Source organism: Lepidochelys kempii, chromosome 1, assembly GCF_965140265.1.
Source record: "Lepidochelys kempii isolate rLepKem1 chromosome 1, rLepKem1.hap2, whole genome shotgun sequence".
NCBI lineage: Eukaryota > Metazoa > Chordata > Testudines > Cheloniidae > Lepidochelys > Lepidochelys kempii.
This window is the reverse complement of record NC_133256.1, coordinates 259,686,312-259,702,671: the sequence shown is the minus strand read 5'-3', so window position 1 is coordinate 259,702,671 and position 16,360 is coordinate 259,686,312. Positions and strand designations below refer to the sequence as shown.

Sequence of the window (16,360 nt, the reverse complement as noted above, 5' to 3'; positions counted from 1 at the left end):
TCCTAGTTTAAGGTTTACTCAGCTCATTCTCCAACCTTCTCCTCTGCTCCCCAGTCACCTTATTACTCACAGTAGTGCAGTTCTGGGAGTTTTGCCAGAAATCTTTGCCATGGAAAGGGGGGCAAGGAGCCTCTCCACTTCTAGCACTGCTGATAAGGGACCATCTTGGCCTTAAAAGCACTGCTGCCTCTGAGGGGAGTGGCTGTAATTTGATTGCTGATGAGCAACACAGTCTGCCAAGGGGGGCAAGGAGCCTCTCCACTCTCACCCCATCAAACCCACCCCTCCCCCTGCAGCAAGCCTCAGAAAATACAGGTGTCTGGCAGTGGGGCCTGTAGGTCAATATATTTGGGCTCTGGGTGTCAAATGCAGAATGGGGAGAGTGAGAAATTGAATTATCTTTATTTCCTACTAGACTAGAGCTATTACATCTCCCTGCAAGCGGTCTGTCCTCCCCTGGCTTGAGGCAGCCACAACTCACCCTGGTGCAGGACCGAGGGGAGGTGCCTGGTATTTTCTCAGAGAAGCGAGAGGAATTCTAGGTTAATTCTTGACTAAGAGTCAAGGAGTTCTCCACATGTTGCCTCCCCTGCCAGTGAGCCTCAGACAGAGTCCAGGTAGCAGGGAGTTCAGCCTCCATGGCCTGCGGCTAAGGCTAACGGCACAGGTTTATTTGAACATGGCTACCTGGCCATTGGAGCAGCATCTTCCTATGCTGGAAGGCTGGGCTCCAACTAAACACGAATGGCACCATATTGTTGGCATGTAAAATTAATGTCATAGAGTTTTAAAATTAAGGGCTGGGGGAAGCTGACAGGTGTGGCGGAGCGGATGGCTTGGGCAGCCACATTCCTTGGGGAAGGAGTTGTTAAAGTGGCTACTCTATATCCTAGTAAAGAGGAGAGGGTAGAAGTTGATAATGTACTGGTGGGAACTGAGAAACAAAGGCAAAAGGCCTATTCAGTTACAGCACGTGAAGACAGACAACTAATATTGAATGCAGTGTTGTAGCCAGTCCCAGGACTTTAGCAAGACAATGTGGGGGAGGTCATAGCATTTATTGGACCAGCTTTGGTTGGTGAGAGAGACAAGCTTTCAAGATGCTTGAACACCTCTCATCAACCGAAGCTGGTATGGAACCGCTTCCATAAGAGGAGAGATGAAAAAGACTGAGTGCGGACATGACAGCGGTCTGTAAAGGCATGACTGGTATGCAGAAAGTGTTATTTACCCTTTCATATAACACAAGAACACGGGGTCACCCAATGAAATTAATAGGCAGCAGGTTTCAAACGAACAAAAAAGTATTTCACACAACACACAGTCAACCTATGGCAGTTGTTGACAAGGGATGTTGTGAAGGGCAAAAGTATAACTGGGTTCCAAAAAACTAGATAGGTTCATGGACTCTAGGTCCCGCAATGGCTATTAGCTAAGAGGGCAAGGGATGCAACTCCATGCTCCGGCTGGCCCTAAATCTCTAGACGCTGGGACTGGACGACAAGGGATGATAAATTGCCCTGGTCTGTTCGCTCCTTCCGAAGCAACTGGCACCAGCCGCTGTCAGAAGACAGGATACTGGGCTTGACAGAGCATTGATCTGACTCCTATGGCCGTTCTTACGGCCACCCACTCCCTTGAGGCTGCTGAGTCTCATCCAGTTGTGCCTTTTGGACACTACCAATGCATGCTGGCCCCTAACTGGTGCACTGGAGTGGAGAGTGTCTGTGTCCCTTCACCAGTTCCAAACTCTGTCTAACTAGCTGTTCTTACGACCCGCTCATCTAACAACAGACGAGCCACACAGCTGTATGAAATGGTTTTACTGTGGGCTTTATTAGTCCAGCAAACCAAGCATACCACAGAGGGAAGGCGGTGTACCATTTAGGCCACAGTGTTCTCCAGGAGCCCAGGTGGGTGATATGTCACTTCTTTCTAAAGTGTGGAGGGAGTGGCTAGTAGCAAAAGACCAGGACTTTGCCTGTAGACAAAGGGGAGATGAATGATGAGGGTTTTGTCCTGTTCGTTTATAGATTAATGGAGAGTAAAGATGAAATAAGATGACACCTTGTCTGTCTGCCCCACACAGTTTCAGAGTGCTACACCCAATTGCTTTGTGGCACTGAGCAGCAAGCCACTCACCGGCCGCCTCATTTTCCCTGTTTATCAAGGGTTAGTGACACAGCGCAGGTGGGCAGGAGGAAGGAAGAATGTTGCTTAGGTGCTTTGGAAATGAAATGTGCTAGAAAGGCCTTCACCACTTTGCTTGGGAGATTATGCCACAGCCTCCTACACTTCATGGGCCGGGGGCAAGTCCAATGCAATCAGAAGTGGCACAGACTACACGCCAAAACAGCAAGAGAGAGAGAGAGAGAGCTGCTTTTTTGGGATGGGGGTGGGAGGGTGGCAGAAGCTGCAAACAATCCCCAGGGAGGAGGAACTGACTCCAAAAGCATGTTCTCCTGAGATTTCCAGTCCAGCTTTGCTATAAATAGCAAACCCCCAGCCATGTAGAGGTTGCCTGTCAAATGGAAACCAGTCACCAACCCTGCCTTTCTACATCACCCCTGGCTGTGAAAGGCTTTGTGAATCACATGGGTGCCACAATGGAGATCCTGCTTCTCAAAACTATTTGTGTGAGGCAAGAGGCTGTGCATGACCCTCCCTGAAGAGTCTCTGCGGGGGGCATGGACTGGGTTGGATAAAAGGGGCCCTAAGCCACAGGCTTTTCCCATCTCAGTTTTCTAGGCTCTGCTTTATTGTCCAGGTCAGTCACAAGGGGCGGATACAGAACTGTCTGGTTTACTCCTTCGGGGCTCTGTGGGTGAGCAGCAGACCCCATTGGGCAATTCCTGCTCAGCCATGGGATGCCAGGGAGCAGTTAGAATCACAGAGACACATATGTGGGTGTGGATGTGAGCCTGGGTGGGGCAGACATGGTGCAGTCTACTTTCTCCTCTGGGCACTGGCTGGCAGCTGTCACATAACTGTGCCAGTCCTCATCCTCCATGTTCTCGTCAACTGGGTCTGTGGTCATCTTGGCTTGGTTGCTGCTCCTGCGATGACGGGGTGACCCATCTTCATCATAGTAGCGCTGGAATTGGATCGGCCGCGTCCGCAGCCTATAGGTGACGGCCAGGGCCAGTGCTGCGAGTGCTAGGAGAGCGACAGCAACACCGAAGCCCACGGCCGAGTGGCTGTGGCCAAGCGGGGCGTGCACGGGCTGTGCATCACTAGGAAGGCCGGCAGTGCGCTCTGCTTTGCACTGCCGGGCGGCAGGGGCCTGGCACTCCAGCAGATTCTCATTCTGGGGGATGACGCAGACTCTGTACTCAGTCCCTGCGTGGAGATCGTGGAGCGTCACCTCGGCCAACCCTCCTGCCACCCGCAGCACCTGCTCATCCTGGCCAGCCGTGTACCGCACCTCAAATTGGTCGTGGTCACCGGAGAAAGCCCAGGCAACCACCAGGGAAGTGTCACCCTTCGTCCTGATGCTGACGCTGCTGATGTGGTCGGCCAAGCATGGGTCCCACCTATCCAGCACACGGTGAAGGGAGGTAGCTGAGTGCATGGTGGAGCTGGGGAGCCTCCTTGTGGTGGTCAGGGCAGTGGAGGTCGTGGTGATAGCTGTGGTAGCAGCCCGTGGGAGAGGTATGTCTCTGGACAGAGCAATGGCCGTCAGTGTATTCATGTTCTCAGAGGGGCTGAGGGTGGTGGAGTCCGTCCCAAAAGGTGGGCAAGTCAGCTTCTGTAACTGGGCAAGGGGGGAAAAAAACTCACATGAGAGAGAATCGGCTCTTCTGTTTCTTTAGGGCCTGGATGAAGCACCAGCAGAGATAACTCCTCCCCACTGACAGGCAGAGGCTTCTGGGAGGGAACAGCCCAGCCCTCCTGCACCTCAGTCCCAGATAGGAGTGGGAGATCATTTTGAGGGGTTTAGGACAGGAAGTGGAGAATGCCTGATCCAGTTAAAACTGTAGTGGGGGGATTGGTGAGACTGGAAGGATATAAATTACCCAGGTTAGAATTGTCCCAGGATACCAAGCTAATACTGCAAAAACAATGAGGAGTCTGGTGGCACCTTAAAGACTAACAGATTTATTTGGGCATAAGATTTTGTGGGTAAAATACCCCACTTCTTCAGATGCATGGGGTGACTAACAAATAAATCTGTTAGTCTTTAAGGTGCCACCAGACTCCTCGTTGTTTTTATGGATACAGACTAACAATGCTACCCCTCTGATATAAGCTAATACCTCTTACAGAATCAGTCCGGGGGTCTTTTATGGGCAAGAATGTCAGTGTGGCTCTGTTTTCGGGTGACCACGTGTCTCGGAACCAGGACTGGCTCAGTTTCCAGGGCCTGTCCCAACCTGACAGTGGCATTTTGTCCTGTTTCTGGAAACAACTCTGGTCCCCTGAGGAGACCACCAGCCAACTGAGCTGGGAAAGCTGACAGCAGGTTGAATGGCTGTGGCCCAGCTTCCCCCAGGCAGAGGCAGATACCAGGAGAGGTGTCTGTGTGCTGTCCACCTCCCCTGCACTTCAGATGAACAGCGGATGCAGCACACGGAAGGAGAGGTGTGCAGGGAGGGACAGGCTGAGAGTGAATGTGACAGGATGGATGAAGAAGGGTGTGGCAGAGAGAGGAAATGGGAGATAGGAAGGGAAGAGTTGTGCTGGTCTTTGCATTAAGCCAACATGAACTTGTATTTGAACAATTCTATTATTTTTATTCACGCCTCACATAAAGTGGGAACCAGAGCCTGCCATAAGCTGCATCCAGCTCCGAGCGCTGACACCCAGCGCCTTCTGCACTGCAGGATGGCCTCTGCGGTGACACCCTAAGCCAGCAGCCCCGGCTGCTCCCCACAAGAGCTAGGGAGAGCGGGGGAAGCAGGAAAGAGAGGAGGGGGAGAGAGAGGGTCTGAGCAGAGGAGAAAGGGAGGAAATGAAGACAAAAAACCACAATAAATAGAGCGTGCATCTGCTTCTTTCTTCCCTTCACCAGCTGCCAAACCCGCCCTGTATGCACCTTCCTGATTCCCCTCCCACCCCAACCACTGAAACACACGAATGCCATGCCAGGCCTACCTATTAACACACATCCCAATTGCTTTCTGATTTTCTGTGACCTCCCCAGCCCCTCCACCCAAAAGCACTACCTCCCAGCAGACAATACTGTGAGGGCCGTGGCCTGGAGTGGCTATCTCACAGCCCCAAGGGTCACGGAGCTGCTATCAGCTGCAATCAGAGGAGATCTTCAACTCTGCGGAAGGGGCCCATGTTTTCAAGCTAAAGGACCGAGTTTCAGCTCCCCAGGGGAATTGGGCGTATTTAAGTAACTGTCTGTTGTCTGCAGCGCATGGAGCTGTCCGGGTCCCATCCGCATACTGACCAGGCCTCACCCTGCCGTGAGATCTGCAAGGGCATTGGTTACATCGGTCCTCTCCCTTTTAAAGTATTGGGCCGAAGGGAGAAGAGACTTAGACTGGAAATCCTGTGCGCCCCGGCCCCAGCCCACCACTTTCATGTATTCTGGAACCACAGGCCATTACCTCTATGTCCACCAGGAGCTGTCCCTGTAGCGTCCCCGGGGAGCTGCATTCCACGGGGCTGCGTTCTTTCCGGAGCACCTTCTTCTGCCAGGTGCGGAGCCAGATCAGGTTGCAGTCGCAGCGCCAGTTGTTCCCAGTCAGATACAGAGTGGAGAGCGACCTCAGGGAGGACAGAGGCGGGAGCGACTCCAGGCTGTTGTTCCTCAGGCTCAGCAGCTCCAGCCAGCGGAGCCTGGTGAAAGCCAAGGAGGTGATCTTCTCCAGGGCCAGGCTGTCCAGGAACAGCTGCCTTAGGGAGCGAAGCCTCCTCCCAAAGGAGAGAGATGTCAGCTTCCGGATGGGGTTACCACTCAGCTGCAGAGTGGAGAGCGTGGAAGAGGTGCGGATGGCCGCGGGCACGCTCGCCAGCTGGTTCCCGTCTAGGCTGAGGGCCCGCAGGCTGCCTGGGAGGGCTTTGCTGGACACATTGGTAATATGGTTCGCGCTCAGGTAGAGCCGACGCAGCCGCGGGAGGCCATGAAGGGCTTGTTCGGAGAGCTCCAGCAGCAGGTTGTTACTCAGATCCAGGACACTGAGCTGCTTCAGGGAAGAGAACCCACCTGAGAGAGAGAGAGACCCATCCAGGTCAAGCCAATATCAAATGTTCTGTGCTTCAATAATCTCTGATCATGTGGCCCCTCCGCTCCCCCAGCCCTGAGTTACCCCTCCCATTTTCCCCTGGCTAAAAGGAGGTGCTGACTTGGTATCATGGACATGCAGGACCCGTCTGTGGCAGTTCTGGCCCCCATCCTCTCAGCAGTGTGGGGTCTTCAGGAAACCAACAGCTTGGGACAGGGATTAGTAGAAAAGAGGCGTGGGGCTGGTTATGCTGGTTGCTCCGGTAGCCAGCTCATAGTGGTGCTGGGGGCCTATCCATCCAGAAATACCTGGCGGGAGGTGAGCAATCTGGTTGTGCTCCAGGTGCAGGAAGATCAGATTTGTCAGATTCTCAAAGACACCCTCTGGGACCTGCTCCAGGAAGTTGTTGTCCAGGTGGAGATGGTACAGATTCTTGACCCCCTGAAAAGCCCCAGGCTCAATCCGGTGGATGCCACTGCTGCCAAGGTAAATGCTGCTGATCTCAGCCAGCTCTGGGAAGAAGCCTGCTGAGAGGGTGCTGAACTGGTTGTGCTGTAGGTCGAGCTCCACGGTGGCATTGGGAATACCAGGGGGAAGAGAGGATAAGCTGGCATTGGGGCACCGGACAAACCACTGGGAGAAGAAGCAGGAGCAGTTCACAGGGCACTGGGCATTGCCTGGGAGCTGTGTGATGGCCATGACTGGAATCCACAGCAGAACAAGGACCACAATCCAGAGCCTCGACATAGCGTCTCTGTTTGCAAGACAAGGCAGGCAGCGAGTGAGACAGATGCATACATATTGTAAAAGGCCTGGGAACAGGATAGATCACACCTTGTCCACACCTCCCTGAGACTGTCCTTCCCTATGCTATATTCTCCAGGGAATTTGTCCAGACCACTCTTAAATTACCCGCTGTCCACAGAGGACTATTCCACAGCCCAGCAGATCTCACTGTTAGGAGATGTAATATAATGCAGCCAACGTGCTCCTATCACTCCAAGTTTAATAAACCTTTGAATCAATCTGAACAGTTCTTAGCCCTTTTGTTTTTACCCCATTGATGGTCTACGTGCTTGTCATCTCACTCCACTTTGGCTGAGCTACAGGAATACTGTTATTTTAAATCTTCTCTTAGGTCATTTCCTGTAGCCCCTTTGTGGATTTTAGATCGTCTTCTCTGGATTCCCACCACTTTATTAATACGTTTCTGTTACCAAGAGCTAGCAGAGAATGAAGTTCTCAGAACCAGTGACATGGCTCATCTGCTACCAGCTGCATGTGACGATGTCCTGTGGGGGTCCTGCCTCAGCGCAGGGGGCTGCACTAGATGACCTCTCATGCTCCCTTCTAGTCTAGTCTTATAGCTCCCTTCTATGTGGCAGACCCATAGGAACAAAGGAACTGCTGAAACCAGATCAGACCATTGCTCCATCCTGTCTGGTATCCTGCCTCCAACCGTGGCCAGGACCAGATGTTTCCAGTGCCACAGTCTAAGGACACACTGTGCTTTGTCAGCAGCTGCTATAGTGTCAAAGACTCATAGACTTTAAGGCCAGAAGAGACCATCATGATCATCTAGTCTGACCTCCTGCACATAGCAGGCCACAAGACCTCACCCCACTCACTCCTGTAATAGACTGATCCTTAACCTCTGGCTGAGTTACTGAAGTCCTCAGATCATGATTTAAAGACTTCAAATTACAGAGAATCCATCATTACTCTGCAGAGGAAGGTGAAAACCTCCACAGGGTCTCTGCCAATCTGACCTGGGGGAAAATTCCTTCCTGAACCCAGATATGGTGATTAGTTAGACTCTGAGCATATGGGCAAGACCCACCAGCCAGACACCTAGGAAATAATTCTCTGTAGTAACTCAGAGCCCTCCCCATCTAGCGTCCCATCACCGGTCATTGGGGATATTTACAATCTCATCATACCATTCCTCCACACACTTATCAAGCTCGGTGTTGAAGCCAGTTAGGTTTTTTGCCCCCACTGCTCCCCTCAGAAGGCTGTTCCAGAACGTCACTGCTCTGATTGTTAGAAACCTGCATCTAATTTCAAACCTAAACTTATTGATGGCCAGTTTATATCCATTTATATATAAATTGGCCCTTAACTTAAATAACTCCGCTCCCTCCGTGGTGTGTATCCCTCTGATGTATTTATAGAGAGCAGTCATATCTCCCCTCAGCTTTCATTTGGTTAGGCTAAACAAGCCAAGCTCTAAGTCTCCTCTCAAAAGGTAGCTTTTCTGTTCCTCGGATCATCCTGGTAGCTCTTCTCTGCACCTGTTCCAGTTTGAATTCATCCTTCTTAAACATGGGAGACCAGAACTGCACTCAGTATTCCAGGTGAGGTCTCACCAGTGCCTTGTATAATGGCAGTAACACTTCCCTGTCTCTACTAGAAATACCTCATTTGATGTATCCTAGGACTGCATTAGCCTTTTTCTCGGCCACATCACACTGGTGGCTCATAGTCACCCTGTGATCAACCAATACACCCAGGTCGTTCTCCTCCTCTGTCATTTTCTCCTGAAATGTTCTGAATAGAAGCTGGTCACCTCACCGCCTCTAGGGATCAACTCTGTGCCACGCAGCAGACCTGGCTTTGATTCCTACTCTCCTGTCCCAGAGCAGGCCCAATGCCCGAAATGGTTTCTACCCTGCCATGAGGAAGATCCAGGGTTGACTCCCAGTTGCCCTGAGCCCTCCCAGGGGACACTGCTGTGCCAGAGAGGAGACTCAAATTTCATTTCTGCTGCCCGGAGTCGGGCAGACCAGGGGTATTCCAGAAATCAGCGCGGTGGCCGACACTTACTGCCCTCCCACTTTGGGAGAGCGGGGAATTAGGCTTCTCACCTCTGATGATATTTTGTTCTAAAAGTTTGGAGGGTTTCTAGGGCTTCAAGTGGTCTGGAATAATCACCAGGTATGGCTTTGGCTGGCAATGGATTTTCACCAGTTCATACCAACATCCTCCTTCCTGCCAGGGTGACAGGACAACATGGTGAAAGAGGAGCACAGTCAGTCAGATCGGCTCTACGGTTGGGTAGCTTCATCTTTCGCTGTTCTGCCTTCTTTTATTCTCTTCTCACCCCGTTCTGCCTCCATGTGCCTCTGCCCTCTGATTTCCATTCCGCTCTACTTCCTCCTCTCCCTCTGGATTCCCTCCCACTCCCAGGGCGACAGACTCAGGCGGTGTCAATCCGCCTAACTACCGGGAAGGCAACGGCTTTACACCACCAAAGGATCTGTCCCCCACTGTCTCTCTGACTGCTCCTGTTGCTTTCCTCCCAGTTCTCTCTGCCCTGGTCTTGCTCCCTTTCCTTCTCCTCCATGGCAGGGGGACACTCTCTCTCCCGTCTCCTCCTGAATCAAGTTTGTGTAGCCCAAAGCCGAGGGAGCGAACAGGAACGGCCGAGAGCCTGGGCTTCCTCCTTTTGTTCACTCATGACAAAATGGACTTCTAGAAAAACACTGACTCGGCAATCTGACAGGCAGGAAACGCAGCCCTGCGGTCTCCCCCGCCCCGATTTCCTTGGTTAAGGTGTGGCTACAGTCAGGGGAGTCTACGCTGGAACATGGCCCCTTCTAGCTGGATAGCTCCATATCCCAGCTGCCGCCAGGCTCTGCCCTGCTGGGCCCTGCAGAGTCGGTGCCGCTGGAGCAGAGGGGGTGGATTCTGCACTGCCGGCGCAGTCCTGACTGGCAGAATCCCTCGCCCTGGTGGGCATGGCAGGGAGAGCAGAGCAATGCCCAGGGTGCTGAGGGAGGAGCTGGTAGAACCATTATCATGGTCGGAGCTGTAACCTGAACCCCCTGGAGCTGGAGCTTCCTGGGAGGGGAAACAAACAGGGGACCTCAGGATGATGTTCCTAATCAAATCACTTCTCTCCCTGCACCACTAACCACTCCCAGGCATCAGCAATATAATCCTCCAAGAACGGGGTGTCTGAGATCATCTCTCCTCCCCTCCCCAGCAACTCATCACTGGATTTAGCTGCTTGAACCGATGGGAAACTGATGCCCTAGGATGCTCATCTCACACCCTCCAATGGGTCTCTATGTGGACACCAAGGACATCCAGATTCCTAAACACGGCTGCGGTGCCCCATGTGCCAGATTCTGGTGTTAGTTACACCAGTTTGCAGTTATGCCACCAACATCCGTGGAGTTACTCTGGACTCACACCAGCGTCACTGAAACCCGGGCCCCGTTTGATACATGCCCTGTGCTTTGCAGGAAGGCCCTCAAACCCACCAGACTTTATGATGGTGCAAACCACCATCACAGCTTGTTCTTTTCCTGTTATGTTCTGTTTTATTTAGTGTAGAATGAAAAGCTCATACCTAAAAGAAGCCACCGTTCTTGACTGCAGACAGCCCTTAGCCAGAGTGATGATTGTGCCACTTGGGTGCAGGGGTTAAAGTATAGGGGGACACAGAGCTACCCCCTCCCCGCTATATCAGAGGGAGAACTCCCCCCTCTTCCTTAGCTGGTGCAGGGGCAACCCCCTCTTTCCGTTTCAATAGACTGTAACTGCTGCTTGGAGCGTTCTGCCCTGTCCCGTGGAATCTCGCTGCCCTCTCCGTCTGACTTGGTAACAGAAGTGGGGTGGTGGAGTTAATGTGTAGCAGCCCTCTGCCCTGACAAGCTCAAAGCAAGCGGAAAAAAAGGAGTGGCTAGTTACTCTCTCTCTCACTCGCCAGCCCTTCTCCACCCGAGGCTCAGCCATCACTCCTGGCACTGGCTGCTGCTGAATGTGCCGCATGCGATGAGCGGAGGCTGTTTGCTCAGTCCTAGGGGCCAGGCTGGGGACAGGATGAAAAAAGAAAAAAACAATACCCCCCTTCCTATTCTGCGCTGGTGACCCTGCGTGCAGCTCCCTGGGACGAGGAGACCAGCGTGTCCGTCCGAGAAACACGGGCCCGGGGGGCACTGCGGCCACGCCCAGCCTGGCCCCACCCTGCACTATAGCCACGTGCACAGAGGTGCTCAACGTTTCACGGCCCCGAAGATGTCCCTGTTCTGCCCATAGGGCACAGCCAGCTCCAAACTGGCTAATCTTCTGGCTCTCATCGCTCTGCAGCTTGCCCATCAGCGGGAGTCTGTGCACTCTCCCCTCTCCACACTCTGCATGTTGCCGCCCAGCACCTCTCCCCATCTACCTCTGCTGAGCATGACTCCCTCCTACCAATCCCCTCTTCCTCCTCCAGATGTTGTCTCTTTCACTCTTCCCCAGCATGCGGCTCTCTCCCCATCTGCTCTCTCTCTTTAACCTGGGAGCCTGATCCTGTAGCCACTCTACCTGGGAAACTCCCATTGGGCCACCGCATTAGACCCAGGATGTGTCTCTCCCCCACCCCCTCTTTGGGTGTGAGTCTGTTGCTTGTTCTGAGTTTATTGTCTCCTATGTTACTGCAAGCTCTATGGGGCAGTTCTGTTCTTCTGTGAAGCTCCAGTGAACGTAGCAAAATAACCCATTTGCAGCAGCTATTTCCAAATGCAAAACATTTCTCATCAGCTCTGCCCTGCCTCCACGGGGCTCCCCCTGCCCCTTCACTGACAAAGACACTCAACATCGCTGGAGCTTTCCATCTCCCTTACCTGTCCTCAGAGGCAGCTCTGCTGGGGGGTATTTGCTGCGCAGCTCCAGTGCTTTAGCCCTTCTCCAAACACCCCATACGCTGTGGACCGATTGTCCTGGTGACTCTTCCCCCTTTCAGCTCAAATGCATCCAACAAGTCACATAACCTGACGGAGGAAGCGGTGCTAGGACATGAGTTGTTTCCTCCTATTGTCTGCAGGGAGAAAGGACACAGATGAGCTGGAGAAAGTAGAGGCACCAAAAAAAAAAAAAAAAATATGGCCACAAAGTTTGGAACCCAGCATGCATCAGTGTTTGAAACACCTGAACCTGCCCAGCCCTCCTTCAGGCCCTTTGTCCCTCTCTGCGTTAGGAAATGAGCCAGGTTTGGAAACCATTTTCTAACCTGGCTCCTTCACTTGCACCTGGAGCAAACGAGAATGTGGTTAGCTGGCCTGTGCGGATCACACCAAACCGGGTTCGTGGCTGATTCCGAAAACGTATTCTGGGCCGGCTTCCACCAGCCCAAGAGATAGCATCCTCTCTTCTCATCGCTGAGCCTCGCCATCCAGGCCTCTGCTACCTCCAGGCTGGACTGCTGCTGCTGTGCTCTCCCTGGGGCTAACTTCTCAAGGTCAGTGATGGTCTTCAGGCCATCTGGCACCTTCGGTGGTGCCAAATTTGACTGGCCTACTGGTGAGGCAGGGCAGACTGGCAGGAGCATATTACGCCTGATCCCTGCGCTGGCAGCCAGTGCTCTGCCAAGTGAAAACCAAGGTGCTGGTCCCTGTCCATAAAGCCTGAAATGGCCACACCCCAGTAGGCACAGAGCTCCTGTGATGTCCCACCAAGTCCAAAAGTTTTGGCTCTTTGTCCATATCGTGAAACTTGTGGGCACGGGGGAGATGAGAGGTGTCCCTAGCCAACTCCTTGCCTCTGGCATTTTCTCCTGCTGGGAGCACGTCTGAGTTTGTTGAGGCTTTGCGTGAAATGTGGTTTCCAAAATCTTCAGTCTGGCTCATAGCAGCTTCACAAACTGGTACCTTCCCTTGGAGGCAAACCAATTTATTTGAGCATGAGCTTTCGTGAGCTACAGCTCACTTCATCGGATGCATGCATCCGATGAAGTGAACTGTAGCTCACGAAAGCTCATGCTCAAATAAATTGGTTAGTCTCTAAGGTGCCACAAGTACTCCTTTTCTTTTTGCGAATACAGACTAACACGGCTGTTACTCTGAAACCTTCCCTTGGAGGTTACATCATGTGCTGTAGAACCTAAGCTTAAAAAGTGAAGTCAGACTGGATATGAACTGAGGCAGCAATGCCTTCCTGACATCAGGCCTGAGAGAAATATCAGCTGCCCCCATCATCTCAAGAGGGTGTGCGCTCTGAAGCCTCATAACAATCATTTGACTGTCAACAGTGTTGTTCACAATTTCGTATCAGAGGCAAGAGAATCACATGATGAAGGTTTCCGCAATCTCCTGCAAATGGCATCTCAGTTTGGTATCACAGGCGAACAGGTTGTAGATGGAGCTTATTTTTTCCAATCTGACATCTGTTTAGCTGACTGGCTTGGTTTGCTCCCTGCTTGATATTGCAGAACAGATGCTTCCCTTTCTGGAACTGTATTTGTGACGGGACATCTACCTGGTAAAGTGCACACAGATGAGTCGACTGTGCTGGAGTCAGCATCTGCAATAATTCAGGCAGGAAATTACTTGGATTCCCATCTTGTGGAATCTGGTGTCTGTAGGCGGTTGTGGTGAGGGGGGCTGGAGAACAGGCAGCCTCTGGGTCCCTTAATACGGTCTGTATCATGGAATTGTCCTGAAGCAAATTTTCAAAAAGGTGACAGCCCGATTTGATCCCTGTCCTACTAGAAATTAACCTGAGCCCTCCACACACAAGGGCCCTTGAACTGCCACAGGAAAGCAGCAAGTCTGAGGCTCTACTGACCTGTGGCTGGCTCAGAACCGGAGACCTAAACGGTCATTCTGTCCCCCCGCAAAAGCTGGTTTTAAGCTTCTGAGCAATCGCAAGGCATCCCTGCCCCCCCACTCTCAAAGGAGGGCTTAATCCAGCTTTAAGCTGGCCACCTTTCCTTTTCAAAACAAAGGGTCTGATCCTGCAACAGCCTCATTCACACAAGGAGTCCTAGCGAAGCCAAAGGGCTTGCCAAGTGAGGGCTACTCCCGTAGGGCAGAGGTCACAGGGGCAGGTAGGCTGAGGCATGTGTCGCTTAGAAGGACACAGGCCTAATGTTTAGTACAAGCTGCTCCCATTTTGCTTGGATCAAAGAGCAGTAGCAACAGCATCGGCTGGCTCCTGCAGCCACCCAACCCACACAAAGAAGCCAGTGTCATTGGAAGAGCAAAGAGGGGCAGGCCCTCCAAGGCTGAGGTCTGCGAGGAGGACAGAAAAGGCCACAGTCTTGTGTGTCTCCTCCCTGCACAGAAATCCTCCTCCCTTCACCCCACTCCCCGCTGTGTGCACAGGAAGGAGAGACTCCACTGCACAGTGGAAAATTCCACCCTCCTCTCCCCAGCACACATAACATTTACATTCAAAACAAGTTTCCTGTGTTTCTCTTTCCTGTGTCCCACTGCCCAGCGTTTGCTGCTGAACGTATCCAGGGCAGTCTCTGCCCCTGTCTCTCTGCAACGCTGCTTTTTGTTGTTCAATTCAAACAGGAGCAGAGTTTTAGCTCAGCCATTCCGCGCACTGGTTCAAGGACAATCCTTTCCCGAGGATCTCTTAGATGGAGTCTGGCCCAGCAAGACAATTAAAACTCCGTACCCAGCCGCAAACCAGTGTGATCCAAGATCTGAGCAACCCTACAATAACAATACAACGTGCATAGTCCAAATCTCCGGGACAATCAGGCCCTAAACATTGAGCCTGCTCCTGCAGCTCTTACACAAACAGCCACATCTGAGTCAGTGGGACCACCCAGGTGAGGAAGACGTGCAACAATGGGGCCCACTAGCTGGTCCAGCTCGTGACCAAGAGCCCAGCCCTGCCCTCACTGGGCCCAGATGGGAGCAGTTTCAGGCCCTGAGATAATGGTATGGCCGCCTTCTGATCTGCAGGCAGAGAGGTCTGCGCTTCCGGAGCCGAGAGTTTTATTGCAGATGTTGTCTAGCCGATGATCACAACATCTGGCTCTGCACGCTGTGGTCACCTGAATGTTTTAATGATCCCCACAGAGCAGTACTTTGCGCTCCTGTTAGAAAGACAGTCCCCCTTTCAGGTGACCACAGCTACATGTTTGCCATCCTCACTCTCCTTACAAAACTCATGGGGTGCATTGAGCAAGGCGCCTACCCGGAGAGTTGAAGCATCTCCCCTCCAGCAAGTCCTCACTCACACAAGCCTAGAAACCAGAGTCCGGTCCAGAAGACCCAGTGCTGACGTTCATTCAGACAGACTAGGGTGTGGCACCAGAAGTAGACCCCTGATCCTGCAAATAGATGCACTAGCCCTGCTTCTCAATGTGGGATTCCATTGACTCTGTGGACTCCTGCACCCACACAGAATCCCACTGACGTCAATGTGACACCATAACGGCACAGGGGTACATGCTAATGCATCCATTAAGGAGGATCAAGGACTTAAACAGCCTAGACATTTGCTAGTGAGAAATCAGCATTTTACTTTATGAAAATTACATTTCAACATTTTTCTGAAAAAGGCTTAAATGCAAATTCTCCACCAACTGAATAATCCAGGGCATTGTACCTGACTGGCAGGAGTCTGAGCAGCACAATGGGTGACAGCTAAATCTCTGCAAAGTAATGGCCTGTTCCCGAGAAGTGCAGAGAACAAGCAACTTCCACTGGAATCAGAGAATATCAGTTTCGCATCAAGTCACTGGATCAGGGCCCTGGAAGATCTAAAAGAAAGAAACAAAAAAAAGATGGCAGAGTTATGTTCCTAAGCTCTCGCTAGGCAGAGGGTCCTCGCACAGATTCCATAGACGACACCATCACATGTCAGAGAAGCTGAAACTCCCGTCGTGAAAGAAAGTAGTGGTGCAAAACTACCCATCCATCCTCCCAACTCTCTCTGCAAAGCAAAAACACCACACACACACACAGACACAAACACTTCCTTTAATAAAATAAATTAACTCAGCATTAGGGTTAGATTTTAAATGCACAACAGTCGGGACATTCAGAAACCTGTTTCCTACAGCCACTGTCACTCAGCACATACTAGTAATTTGTATTACTATAGACTTAAAAGAAAGCATTATATACATAAGAAAGCATTAAGTCTATAGTAATACAAATATATACATGTGTACAAAATGGCTAAGTTAGTTAGTTATAATGGAAGCTGCTAATATTTAATCGATGTGCATTTCAGAAGTGAACCCTCATGCTGGATTAGTGAGCAGTGGGTTTTTATTTATTTTCATGTAATGTCTATATTTTAGATTAGGTATCATTTGTCCGCACACACGTATACACAGAGAGGGGTGAGGAGGGGAATGGGGGAAGGGAGTCAGTCTAGCTCTAAGACAGATTTTACTTTTAGTGGCATGGTGACATTCAAGACAAGAAGAAAAGGAATACTTGTGGCAC

General features: G+C 51.7%; 1 protein-coding gene across 2 annotated transcripts; it reads right to left on the bottom strand.

The window, feature by feature from the left end:
• Positions 1–1,184: 1,184 nt before the first annotated feature.
• Positions 1,185–11,973, bottom strand: LOC140904864 (uncharacterized). Of its 2 annotated transcripts, none has more exons than XM_073327172.1 (4): positions 11,792–11,973; positions 6,485–6,930; positions 5,559–6,157; positions 1,185–3,754 (listed from the first exon to the last, which is right to left on the bottom strand). In XM_073327172.1, the coding sequence occupies exons 2-4, from the start codon at positions 6,921–6,923 to the stop codon at positions 2,888–2,890; spliced, it is 1,905 nt and encodes a 634-aa protein (XP_073183273.1). In that variant the 5' UTR covers positions 6,924–6,930; positions 11,792–11,973; the 3' UTR covers positions 1,185–2,887. The 2 variants fall into 2 exon arrangements, with proteins under 2 accessions (XP_073183273.1, XP_073183274.1); XM_073327173.1 differs by having other exon boundaries at positions 1,185–3,748.
• Positions 11,974–16,360: the final 4,387 nt, after the last annotated feature.

Coding starts and splice junctions, on each gene's coding strand:
- LOC140904864 (XM_073327172.1), bottom strand. CDS start 6,923: ATGTCGAGGCTCTGGATTGTGGTCCTTGTTCTGCTGTGGATTCCAGTC. Junction 6,158..6,484: donor GATTGCTCACCTCCCGCCAG/GTATTTCTGGAT, acceptor TCTCTCTCTCAG/GTGGGTTCTCTTCCCTGAAG. Junction 3,755..5,558: donor AGCTCCTGGTGGACATAGAG/GTAATGGCCTGT, acceptor CCCCTTGCCCAG/TTACAGAAGCTGACTTGCCC.